This window comes from Rhineura floridana, chromosome 1 (genome assembly GCF_030035675.1).
Source record: "Rhineura floridana isolate rRhiFlo1 chromosome 1, rRhiFlo1.hap2, whole genome shotgun sequence".
Lineage (NCBI taxonomy): Eukaryota > Metazoa > Chordata > Lepidosauria > Squamata > Rhineuridae > Rhineura > Rhineura floridana.
Window position 1 is genome coordinate 167,202,014 of NC_084480.1, and position 13,088 is coordinate 167,215,101.

Consider the following 13,088-nt stretch of genomic DNA (forward strand, 5'->3'; position numbering starts at 1 on the left):
CAATCAACTTTCTTTAGCTTTTCTATGCCCAGATATTTTTTAAGCATTTGATTGTGTATGTTGGCCCTTTCTAAAATTGGTAGCACACACAATGAATTTTGGTAATGACTTCAACACTTTTAAACAAAATGTATTCCCCAACAATAGCAACAATTAAAATCAACGGACCAGGCTCACTATATATCAACTATGCTGTGGCACTAAACAAGGGTGCCCGCTGTCACCCCTCTTGTTTCTTCTGGCAATAGGCACAACACCTGAGGAATAATGAAAAAATAAAAGGGGTCAAAATTGGGAATGACACACACCTAGAGAGTATATATAAAGATGATAGAGCTCTAGTCATTACAAATCCATTAGAAGCTGCACCTCATATCTAGCCTGCCTGGAAATTTTTGCAAATGGTTGTGGACTGCAGGTGAATCTTAAAAACATCAGAGGTGTTATGTTTTCACATCCCTCCTGCGGCTCAGAAGCAATTCTCATCTGCCCTGGGAATACACTTATGCCAAAGGGAGCTGAGATATTTAGGCACCCAATTATATAGAAATTTAAATAAACTATTTCTGGCTAACAGTAGACCTCAGTGGTATACCATAAGGGCAGATATCAACTGATAGACCAAATTAAAACTTCCTTGATATGCTGACATAACTACAATAAAAATGAATGCCCTACCAAAGCTCACTTTTCTTTTTCATGCACTCCTGGTATATGTCACTGTCAAGCAACTCAAAATATGGCAGAAAGACTGGATCAATTTATTTTTGAAAAAAATCCCCCAAGGTAAAAAGAAAAAACTATACCCCAAATCTAAAGGGGGTGGGTGGGGAATTCCCCATCTGAAATTCTACTCTGATGCCCATCAATTGTCCCATTTAATACAATTGATATTAGGTAATAAATCTAAAAGCTGGATTCAACTGGAAAATACAGAAATACAAGGTATCCCATTGGGAATGTGGCTCATCAGACTGAAGGTAAAAAGAATAATAACACAAGCCAATAAAAATCCATTTACTGCAGCCCTTCTTAAGACCTGGGACCAATGGTCACTCCCTTAGTCCCTTTATTCTTCCATCAGGATTTCTTTAATAAAAATAGATACTTACCATGGCAACACTGGCGTGAACAAGGATTTTTCCTTTTACGATACTTTTATCCCAATAAAGTTTTAATAAGAGAAAGAACTTATCAACAAATAGTGGATCAGTCAGGATTTCAATGGCTTTTTTGGAGTCAAATTCAGAATTTCCTTTCCCGTCCAAAAATCAGAGCTCAAGCAGTGTCAAATTTATCCATTTTTGAATAACCCATAATGGAGAAAAAGGGATTACCTCTAGACTATATAACTTGTTTCTGGACATGGGGTCAGAACAGTTAATAGGACTCAAACACCATCGAGAAGGGGACTGATCAACAGAGCTTGATGGGGGCGACCGGTGACAATTATGGAACAGGCTGATACCCACTTCCATCAGGTTCAGAAAACCATGCTACGAATTGCTCACTGCTTTTTTGCCACCTCATTACACCTATCACGAGTGAATCATACCCTCTCTCCCACATGTTGCAGAGGATGTGATTTAATTGCCACATACCTTCATATGTGGTGGGTGTGCAAAAAAGCACAAATTTTCTGATCCGCTATCTTTAAAGAAATCAAACAAATAACCAAGCCAGATGTTGACAAACACCACAGCTTGCCATTTTAAATCTATGCTTAGACTCCAACAGAGACGTGCATTGTAAAAACCTGCTAAGTCATTTGCTCATGGCAGCACGTCTCTCAATCGCTAAGCACTGGAAAGACTTGATAGAAAACAAAACAAGGATAATACTTTGACATTACAAGCAACTTAAAGTAACTTGGAAAATATCTTAAAGTGATGTGATATACTGTATTTGCATAAGCTAACTAATTAAACCAATACAAATATGAACTAACTGAGTAAATCATATATTTTCCTCCTAACTTCCTCCAGCCCGCTACTTATATATTATTACTCTACTAGAATATTAGAATAAAGAAAGACATAGTTATCTATGAGTGGGTAGGACTGAAGCCTTCAGCTTGGGAAAGCATGAGAAAGCAGAGCAGATAGCCATGAGAAAAGAAAAAGTAATCCAAAGGCAATCCCTCCCCAAAAAGAAAAAAGCTTTTTCTAAGGCAAATACATCGCTATATGTCACCCAGCAAACTTGGATCATGATGTTGGAATTGTCCAATAATTGAACATGTATTTTAATAATTGTGGGTAGCCCCCACAATAAACAGACCATGAATTATCATAATCTGTCTGGGAGGGGGATAAAATGAATACCTGAGACCCTTGCATCAGTGATTTTCCAAGCAGTGTCCTTTAGCATAGTGTCAGCTCAACACACACGTTTATTATAGTGCATTGTTCATAGAATTACAAGCAGCCTTCAGCCCAAAATGACTCACAGAACATGACATTGTCCTCCATCTGAGGTCCTCTCTGGCTGCTCTATTCTGTGCATCCACTTCTGACTGCCATATGTAAATGTATAGGGTTCAGCAATGACCTGATTAACATTAGAGGGGCTAATTTCATAGGTCTTTTCTGGCCAATTAGCGTCCTGCTCTTCACTTTCCTGGCTGCTGCACTTTCTTCAGGCTGCTTCAAGCAACAGAGTATTCAAATGTTTCCTCCAATTTAGACTCTAAAGATGATGGGATTGATCTTTCATCACTCAGGCCTACTGTCTAAAGACATAACACAAAAGAAAAAGGGATTAGGAGGAAGGAGGAAATAACAAACTCAGGCAATAGAGCATATGGACCTACTGCCAAGAGCTGCTCACAGTTTAACAGGATTGTGCAGGCCTCCAAGAAATAGTGTGGCATGCTAACCTTCCTTGTAGGAACTATAATGCAGCCAGAAGTTGGCTGGCCTTATAGGGTGGGGCCTTTACCATCTGGGGCCTTGCTGGGCTCTTTTGGTATCTCATTGCTTATGTAGTTGCAGGAGAAATGGGGGCGTTGATAATATCCTCATCCCTCAAAGCAGATGGTCCTGCTGTTCTTCCTCACAGGGCACTTGGTTTCGATGGCCTCTGTGCAGGGAGGGACCCAGCCCAGCCCATGTAAGCAGCAGCGAGTGGAGATGGTAGAGATGACATTTTGCCTTCTTGTTTGCTGCTGTTGCTGCTTCCCCCGCCCCCAATAGGGCTGTTGGTTTGGATGGGATTGTTGAATTGGGAGAATATTGCTGCTGCTAGTTACTTGAAGGAAAGACTAGTGACTGGGTGGTTGGCTACTTCTCTTTCTTTAAAATGCTAGTTGCAGAACAGATTTTTACCACAGTGAGGGAAGCCTCTAAAACATCCTGGAGGCTGCTCATAGCGGTGAAGTATCTATAGAGTTGATATTCTATCCGACCTTATCATCATAAAATATCACCGGCCTGAGTTTAAATTGATTTTTGAGGCACAGCAAAAGATATTCAAATAAAACAATATTTTGAAACAAAGGGTTGTGTACAGTCTGGTCCTACTCAGAGTAGATGCATTGAAAGTAACTGATGTTAACTTAGGTTCATTAATTTAAATGTGTCTACTCAAAGTAGAACTTAGGTGGATACAACTCAAGGAGCCACCTCAGCAGCTTCAGTCAGGGAACTCGCTCTGTCATTTCTACATTTTGTCTTGGCACTTTTTGTAGAGGAAATAGATTAATACTTTCATCCTGCTCCAAAATTAGACACAGCATAAAAACCAGAGTAGATCTGCATCTTCTGCCTGCCTGCTAGTTTATAATCTGCAAAGCCTACTTACTGGAAGGCTGAACAAATGGGAGTTTATTGTTCTTGTCCTCATAGATTTGGTTAGTAAGGTTAGTATTAGAGTTTTCATATGTATGTATTGCATTGGGCAGAATAAAGACACTTAAGATTTATTATTACAAAGAGGTAAAGTCATACATGCTGATGCAGCCTGCACTCAGAAAGCCATTACTAACTAATCTAGGACAAAGACAGGAAGAAAAGGGAGGCAGAGAGGAGCAAAGCCTGCAAAACCCACAAGCACTTTAGAGGAGGAATAAGAAGAGGGAAGAATGCATAGAAAGGCAATCTCCTCCCACTGGTTCAGGTCAATAACGTGTCTTGGTGCTTTAATCCCAACACCTCTTCTCAACAACATGTGTTTGAGTCCACAAGATTTGTCTTCTCTGTGGGTGTTCCCTCAATCTCTACCCATGTTAAGGGTTCATCTAGCATTGCTGCCTTTGCAAGGTAGGACGGTTGTGTAGCTGTTGTGCTTTTGTTGGGTTGGGACAAGTGTCTGAGTTCTGGTTCATGAGCCTTCTGTTCTCTGCCTTTCCCACATCCCCTTCTGCCCTTGCATCTCTCCACCTTTGGCTTGTGATGCAGGTGGGTAACTCTCAGTTTTGCATACTGGTTGGTATGCTATGCTATTTCCCCTTCTTGGCTGTGGATTCCCTCTGTTGGGTACACCACGTCATCATGGTTTGCGTTGGTTCACTTTCATCCAAGTGGACAGAAATGCTCACTGTGATATTTTCTGTCCTTGGATCCAGTATTCTGTAGCCTTTACTTCATGGAGCATAGCTGACCACTATTCCTTCTGCAGCTCTGTCATCCATTTTTGACCTCTTCTCCTTTGTTACAAGCTCATAGGCCTTGGATCCAAATATTTTTATGTGCTGCTTGCTTAACTTTCATCTGTTCCACAGTTCAAACAAAGTATTGTCTGCTGCCTTGGATGGCAGTTGATTCTGCAATTAGCTAGCTGTCATCATAGCCTCTCCGCAGTATGGGCTGGGTAGCTCAGAGCCCAGCAACATGCATTTTACCATCTCCATAAGATATTTATTCTTTCTCTCTGCAATGGCATTCAGTTAAGGGGTGTAAGGTATTGTGTGTCTGTGCAATGTCCTGCTCTCTTAGGTTTGCTGGGATGTGGTGCAACATATACTCATGCCATTATCTGTTTGAAGAGCTTGAGGTTTCCTGCCAGATTTGTTGCTCACAGTCGCAACATATTGCTGCAGAAATGATAAGGTCTGGCTGTCCTCCTTTAGCAGATAGCTTAGGCAATATCTGGAATAGTCATCTACAGATGCTAGTAAATAACGGTTTTCTGCTTTAGAAGTCTGGATGGGGCAACACAGGTTGGGGTATACCAGCTTGAGTGATTCCTTTCAGTGTTTTTCACTCTGTTTGGGAATAGATGGCCTTGCACCATTTCCAATTATACATTTCATACACTTGTCATTGCCACTCCTGCACATCTTTACTGTTATGCCTTTGGCTAGATTCTTCATTTTCAAGATCAAGTGTGGCATTTATATCACAATGTCCAAAACGTCGTGCTATAGCTCAAGGTAATCTGTACTTGCACAGAGTTTTATCATGTATATCTGTTCCCTTGGACAGTCTAGTTCAAACATACCTTGGTTTTCAAAAGCTCTGGTATACAGTTCTCCATACAAGGTTATTGTGTACAAGTTGTCACAAAAGTTCACAGTGAAGACCTTTTTCATTAAAGTGGCAACACTTAAAACATTTCCATTCATGTTTGGAGCAAGCATAAAGTCTTGTTTCTATTTCATGACTTCTTAAAGTGGCATCCATGCAAATTTCCCTTCCTTTTGTCTTCTCTTAACTGTGCAATTTGATCCACTAGTTCTCTGTTTAGAGTAGCTGATGTGTTCTTTCAAACTTTCTTGAAGTTTGCTAGGACCATTTTAAAATCTGCAATTTTCTATTCATTATCTAGTTTCCCTCCTTAGGCATGCAATTGATGCACAAGACTCAATAACTTTTCCATGTTTTAAGGGGACCTCCCCACCTTTAACTGAGCAGAAAACAGTTCTTTGTAAATCTTAATCTTATCATGCATCCCAGTTTTCCCATATAGATTTTTCAAGGCAATAACCTTTCTCTATTAGTTCCTTCATTCTTCATATGTATAAGCTGTGAGTCAGCCAAACATTGACTTTTTACCTGTCTTTTGAGTCCCATCCTGTGATGTTCTCAGCTCCTTGCATGGGTCTCTCTGTCCTCACAATTTCCAGGAATCTTTCATCATCCAGCTGGGTGTCAACTCTGTACAGCCATGCCTGAAAAATTCCTGATCGGAGTTCCAGAATCAAAGCACACATGTTAATGCTTGCTTGACCCTGAGCCATTGTTCTTTCATTCAGACTTTCTGTACTGTTTGTAAGCTGGGCCCATAACCTGTTGGATTTAGGATACATTGCAGTGGGGTGCAGAAGTCACTAGTCTGTTAATACTGGTACTTGAAAAAAATAATGAACTTAAGGGTTATTACTACAAGAAAATGAAATCATACAGCTGTTACAGCCATTGTGGAGCCATGAGGCTTGCAGGCACAGACACTATCTCAGACTGACTAGATAGGAAATGACTGTATATTCTGCTAACTCATTGTTAATGTAAAATAGATTAATTCAGACTTCACATATATGTGAACCTTTGGGAAGATATTGTTACAATTAGACATTGTTGACTCAGAGCTGATTGTGATCCTAGTACAGGGGCTGCTAAACCTTTGGGGTCCATGGACATCCCCCCCTCTCCTCAAAAAAATTTGGTGGTGGCACAAAAAAAAAATAACCTTTCTGCAGTCACATCTGTATACAGTTCTCTGTCGAGGTTTGGGGTATATGTATGTGTAAGGAACGGCATTAGTTTTCCAGATATGATGCCTGGTGCTTCTGCAGTTTGCAGTGCTTCCTAAGTGATTTTCATCTGAGTATCTCCTGAGTGCTTACCTATTTCTGGGAAGGTGCTGGAACTTCAGAGGGCCAAAGACAGGAGCAGTGGGAAGTCGAAGAAAAAGACAGGAGCAGGAAGCAGCTCTGGGTTGCTGCAGATCCACTGTGCCAATCTCCTTGCCTGCCAGGACACACAGACTTCTATAGACCCGATAGAGAGGCATGAGTGAATGAGGAGCTAGGAGAGATTGTTGGGAGAAAAAAACAGGAAGAGAGTGCTCTGCTCTGCACCAGCACATTGGAGTAGAACAAACAAAACTGAGGGAAGACAGAGAAGGAGTTGGAAGCTGAATGGATGACAAACTAGATTTGAATTTGCAATCATCATGGGAGGAGCTAAGCAAGAAAGCCTCCAAAGAGATGCAAGCAGAGCTAGAGCAAGGCATCTGCAAGCATGCAGGAGGCTTGATTTGCAGTGAAGGGCTAACTGGAAGCAGCCGTGTGTGCGATGTTCATGCTGTGGTGCATATGTTTGCATGTGTATGTGGAACAGCATACATGTGTGTGTGGGATCGCCACATCAACTGCTAACATGTAGCCCCAGAGGGGTTGCAGAGGCCCAATGTGGTTAGCCATTCCTGGTTTAAAGATACATTTTTTGGAGAAAACATTTTAAAATATTTTGTTACTGTCTCCTGATCTTAGTGTGATGCCCCTCTGAAAAGCCTACAGGATGAGGAAAGCCTGGCTCCCAAATCTCATGTGAAAGGTCAAAGAGATGTCCGATACTTGCAGTGGTTAAATGGCCACCTGCAGTTCTGGTGGAGGAATTGCCACACTGAACAGCAAGAGCAATGCACGCTCCTGCATAAGGTAATGATTTTCAGGACTTGAAATGGCATAGTTTATACTTCTAGACGTTATCTTTCTGTAGTCAAATTTGTATTAAAGTTTTATTAGATTTAAAGTAAAGCTAGTTTTAAGTTTTAGATGTGACCCATCTAACACATTTTGTTTCAGTCTACACTTTGCAGAATGAATGAATGAAGTTGCCTTTGAGCTACATTCTGAAGCTTTTTGTCCTGCATACAAATACTTATTAAAATCCTGAGAATTTTTTCTTTCTTTCTAGTTCTAAAGCTCATGAAGATCAAAACTAAATGAAAATCCATTCTGGAAGCCTGAAGCCACTTCAGGTTTCTATTCATATTGGACCCATTCAAGTGTAGCAGCAAACCATGGTGCTGTGTTAAAGGACTGAGCCCGAGGAGCTTTGTGCTTGTGTAATTCCTTCTTCCTTTTCCTCCTTCCTTCATCTGCTGCAATCCTGGACTCTGATCCTAGTTTAGTGGCAAAATATTGTGAACAGAACTAGCAGCAATGTCTTGCCTCTAAACGTAGGGTGCATGCCAAACTTCTTCTTTCATAAACAAGACTTCTCCTTCCTCTCCCCTGCAGTGCGCTGCATGCCCCCAAAATCTGATTGGGGGTATGAAGGGTGAAGGAGAAGCCTCATCACATCTGCTACCACAACGTTGGATATTGCCCGAGAATTGATTGCAGTGTTTGAGAGAAGGAGGTGGCAGGGTGTGAGCCCAAAGTTCCTGGGGACTAATTCCAGGGGTTTGGCATTATGACTGAATGGGCTCACTGAAGTGAGTCTGCTTTGCCCTTAGGAAGGAATATGTGTGTTTAATTTGGTATATAACCATACATTTATATCTTTTACGGAAACATTATTTTGAATCTTCGAGCTAATATTGGGAATCTGGACTCTGTTGGAAAACATCTTTTATAATCTCTTCTAAAACTCAAATGACCTCATCCATTACATATTAATGTTTATTTATTAGGTTATCTAGGTGTAAACTTCACATAATCCAGACATGCTCCATTTTTTACAAGGGTTCCCAACCATTATTTTTGTATTTTTTTCAATATGATTGTATTTATGCTTGTAAACTGACAGTATATGTAATGTATTGGCTTTATTTAGTATGATTATTGTGATTGCTTTTGTATACTTAAGAATGATAAATAGGGAATATTCCCCCCAAAAAGAAAGTAAATATGCTTTTGGTTTTCACAGGTATCTCTGGCTTTGTGGTGCATGCATATTGTAATTTCTTCTCAGATTTCAAAATGGCTTGTGAAGCATGGTTAAATATTAGGCAGTTAATTGGCATTATTTGGTTGATTAGTTGACTGGTATATCAAGCCAGGCAGCTGAAACACTCTCTCATTTAGACCAGGGTCACTTAGAACTTTATGGCAAACTAAATTCTGAAACTGGGGAACTTTTGTTGTCATTGAGTCAACATGCAATACTGAGTGAACACTGAGTGAAGACTGAGGGGAGATATGATAGCACTCTTCAAGCAGAGCTTAGAAAAGTTACTTTTTTAAACTACAACTCTCATCAGCCCCAGCCAGCATGGCCACTGGATTGGGCTGATGGGAGTTGTTGTTCAAAAAAGTAACTTTTCCAAGCTCTGTCTTCAATTACATGAAAGGTTGTCACATAGAGGAGGGCCAGGATCTTTTCTCAATCGTCCCAGAGTGCAGGACACGGAATAATGGGCTCAAGTTGCAGGAAGCCAGATTTCGACTGGACATCAGAAAAAACATCCTGACTGTTAGAACCATACAACAATGGAACCAATTACCTAGAGAGGTAGTTGGCTCTCTGACACTGGAGGCCTTCAAGAGGCAGCTGGACAGCCCTCTGTCGGGAATGCTTTGATTTGGATTCCTGCATTGAGCAGGGGGTTGGACTCGATGGCCTTTTAGGCCCCTTCCAACTCTACTATTCTATGATTCATTCCTATTTGTTTTTAATGTTTTTAGTTGCTGTAAACCGCCCAGAGAGCTTCGGCTATGGGGTGGTATACAAATACAATAAATAAAATAAAAATAAATAAATAAATAGATTGAATAAAATCATTTCTTTCCAAGGTGGTGTGCTATGAAGTGAGGGTATAGATTTTTATTATTTTTATCCATCTTTTGCCACATTGAAATGGACTGTAAATAGAATGCTGAACATGATTTTTATTTGTATGCTTTTACCAATTTTCCCAAAAGAAAAGCAGGTAAAGTGGTATTTGTTGCCCTCTTCTACAAATTTAGTTTTTCTTTAGAAATTGCCATGCCTGCTAGAGATCTACTAGTCTCAAGAGTCTACTAACAGTATAAAAGTATTGATGATGGGATAGGTGATTATATATGTTTGTACATGTATTTATAACCCACATATTTCTGTTCCAGGTACATTCATACACAATTGGCTCTCATACTGACTCCATTATTGGCCATTTCTCAGTCACAGAAGCAGATGTTGTGAGGCGACCAGATAATTACAAGCAGGTGATCTTCCTTTTTTGGCATGATGCTATGTTAGAAGCCATGGAGCTCTCCATGGATGCCTGAAACGAGTACTAGCTTTCCCATCCTTAAGCCATATTCCACTGGCAGAAGAAGACTTGCTAACTCCATGGTTTCCTAAGTGTTCTGTTGATGTGCTGGGGCTTGTTGCATCTCAAAGAGGTGTCTAGATGCAGGCTGGTGTTTGACTGTACCAGCACCTAGAAACTAAGTCAGAAAGCAGCATCAGTGAGGCAGAAGCACTCTCGGTCCTTGATGCAACTTACCACTCTTGGACAAAGAGGTGCATCTTCATCTGCCAGCAAAAAGAGAGCAGTTTCTAAGCATGACACACCTCAAAGGGAAAGTTATTCCATAGGCATAGAGCCACCACAGAGAGATCCCTCCCACAGACATGTACACTATAGACCTTACTAGACAGGGAGACCATCAAAAGAGCTGTCCTCAATCCAGCATGGAGGGACAGTATGTTGTATAGGTTTCATGCACTACAAACAGCATCATGGTCCCACACATGCATGGAGCATTCATGGGAAATCTTAGTTGTGTTCTAATTTTTTGCGGTAAATATGCACACTCACTCACATGGTATTAAGTTCCAGGCTCTAAGAGTTAACCATCTTGAAGCACAGGAAATAGAACTTAGGTCTTCTTCCTTCATGCTGATGAGATCCTTGTATCTCTTTCCATAGAATTCTTCCAGTCTTCAACTAGCTAGGAGATGCATCTATTGGCTTTGAATTTCCTTATCTTTGTTCCCGTAGCTGTCATCTCCAAGTTTTGTCCATTCTTTTTTGTGCATTGCATGAGCCTATTCAGATCTTGGTATAAGGATTTTGTTAGGTTTTGGACTTCAGAGTTTATTTACTGTACTTTGTGCACTTAACAGAAAACAAAAATGAAAGCACCAGCTACCGCTATCTACTACCTGAGGGTAGCTCCACTTGCCTTTGCAGTAGAGAAAGGTTTGACTGTTTTGAGTAATGGGGATTCACATTTTAAAATTACATACGCATACATGTTTTTAAAGAATCATCCAGCCAAAGTCTAAAAGGATATTTGTAAGTTCAGATCGTGTCACTTTAGCATATTATTTTATTTATTTAAAGGATTTTTACCCTATTTTTCAGCCAAAAAAGACTCCCGAAACAGCTTACAAAGACCAGGAAAAAAGACAATCTTTGCCCTCAGGCTTACAGTCTAAACATGACACAAGAGGAAAAGGGGTGGGGAGGGAGTAATTAAAAAGCAAAGTCAGGCACTGGGTTTTAGTTACAAAGTTCAGCAGGCATTAAGCACAGTGGACAGGCTGCTGCTTTCTCTCCTTGGGGTGGTCTCAGTGATGGCACTTGGTAGCTGGAGGGGACGGGGCTTTCACCTGAAAGCTGTATCTGGACGTGATGGAAGGTGCCTGGCAACTACTGCTTTTCCTCCCTCTTGTGTTTAGCATATCTTTGATTATAAGTATAGGGAATCACAGCGAGCTAACTGGAAGAGCTAACAGGAGTTTCGTGGAGGAGGCGTATGGAGGAGGAGACAACAAAGAGGGCTCTGAAGCTGTGTGCTCTGATTGATTGGAAGGATAGCTGCTGAGTGCAACTAGGAGCAGCTGTTTGGGCTGAGAGTTTTCATTCTGTTTCCTGACTCCTAATTGAGCAGAGCAGAGGGAGCTGTGTCAGCTGGTCCAGAGGAGATACAAGGGAACCAACACTCGGAGAGCGAGCTAACAGGAGTTTGGTGGAGGAGGTCAAAGGGGATGTCCCTAAAAAAAAATAATATTTTTTTCTTGTATGGCACATAACATACCAGTAGGACTCTCCTATTTACCCTGAAGGAGGACAGGACAAAGCACAGCTCATTCCAATACAAGTAGAAAGAAAGAAACAAAGGGCAGTGTCGATTATGGACAGGAACGACTCTCCAGTTGTGACCTACAAGGTGTGTGCAGTGTGTATTTTCTTGCCTGAAAGCGACATGGTGTACATGTGCAACAGGTGCAAGCTGATGGTGTTGGAAGAAAAACTGAGGGGCCTGGAACAGTGGGTGGCCACACTGAAGAGTATAAGAAAAATGAAGAGTTCTTAGATGGAATGCTGGAACAACAGCAGCAAAGAGAAGTACAGGAGGTGGAAGACCAACAGTATATTGAAACAAGATGAGACTGTTGTGAAGAGCAACAACGAAGTGGAGGAAACTCTGTGAAAAAGGGTGACAGAAGAGCTAGAAGACACCCTTCAACGGTGGAACTACAGAACCACTTCCAGGCACTTGAGGATGATACTAGAGGACAGTCTGCAGAGGAAGAATTACAGGAAACCCCATGCGTCAGCAAGTGAGAGGCTGAAGCTCAGTCAAGCAGAGACAATGAAACCATGTCCCACAACAAGAAGAACAGAAGAGTGGTAGCAGTGGGAGACTCCCTACTGCGTGGGATTGAAACCCAAATATGCAGAGAAGTTCCATGGACTTGCCAGGTATGCTGTCTTCCTGGAGGATGGATTAGAGATGTGAAAAAAGAGTTGACATTGCTCATAAAGCCCACTGACAGATATCCTTTTCTTCTCATCCATGTGAGAACAAATGATACTGCCAAGAGGAGCTACGAAGAAATCACGTCAGACTTTGAAGCTCTGGGAAGGGAACTCAAGGACTTTGGGGCCCAGATAGTTTTCTCATTTGTCCTTCTGGTACTTACAAGAGGAGTAGAAAGGTGGGGGGGGGAAAACTACTCTGGGTGAATGACTGGCTATGAAGGTGGTGCAGACACGAGAGATCTGGATTCTGGGACCACGGGCTATGCTTCCTGGAAGAAGGACTGCTGGCAAGTGATGGGTTGCTCCTCACAAGGACTGGGAAGAATGTGTTTGGTCACAGCATGGAGAATTTCACCAGGAAAGCTTTAAACTGAATGCTAAGAGGGAGGGAGACATAAACTTGGTGGTAATGACTAACAAAGGCTTGTGCACAGTGAGAGGAA

The 13,088-nt window shown here is 41.4% G+C and overlaps 1 protein-coding gene across 4 annotated transcripts in view; it reads left to right on the forward strand.

Moving 5' to 3' along the window:
• TEDC1 (tubulin epsilon and delta complex 1) overlaps positions 1-13,088 on the forward strand; it is a 40,715-nt gene that overhangs the window by 9,514 nt on the left and 18,113 nt on the right. For all 4 annotated transcript variants that reach the window (XM_061584601.1, XM_061584591.1, XM_061584608.1 and 1 more), the window contains exons 4-5: positions 7,433-7,600; positions 9,995-10,093. In XM_061584601.1, the coding sequence (XP_061440585.1) occupies positions 7,433-7,600; positions 9,995-10,093 (267 nt within the window). The remainder of the gene's footprint in view (positions 1-7,432; positions 7,601-9,994; positions 10,094-13,088) is intronic.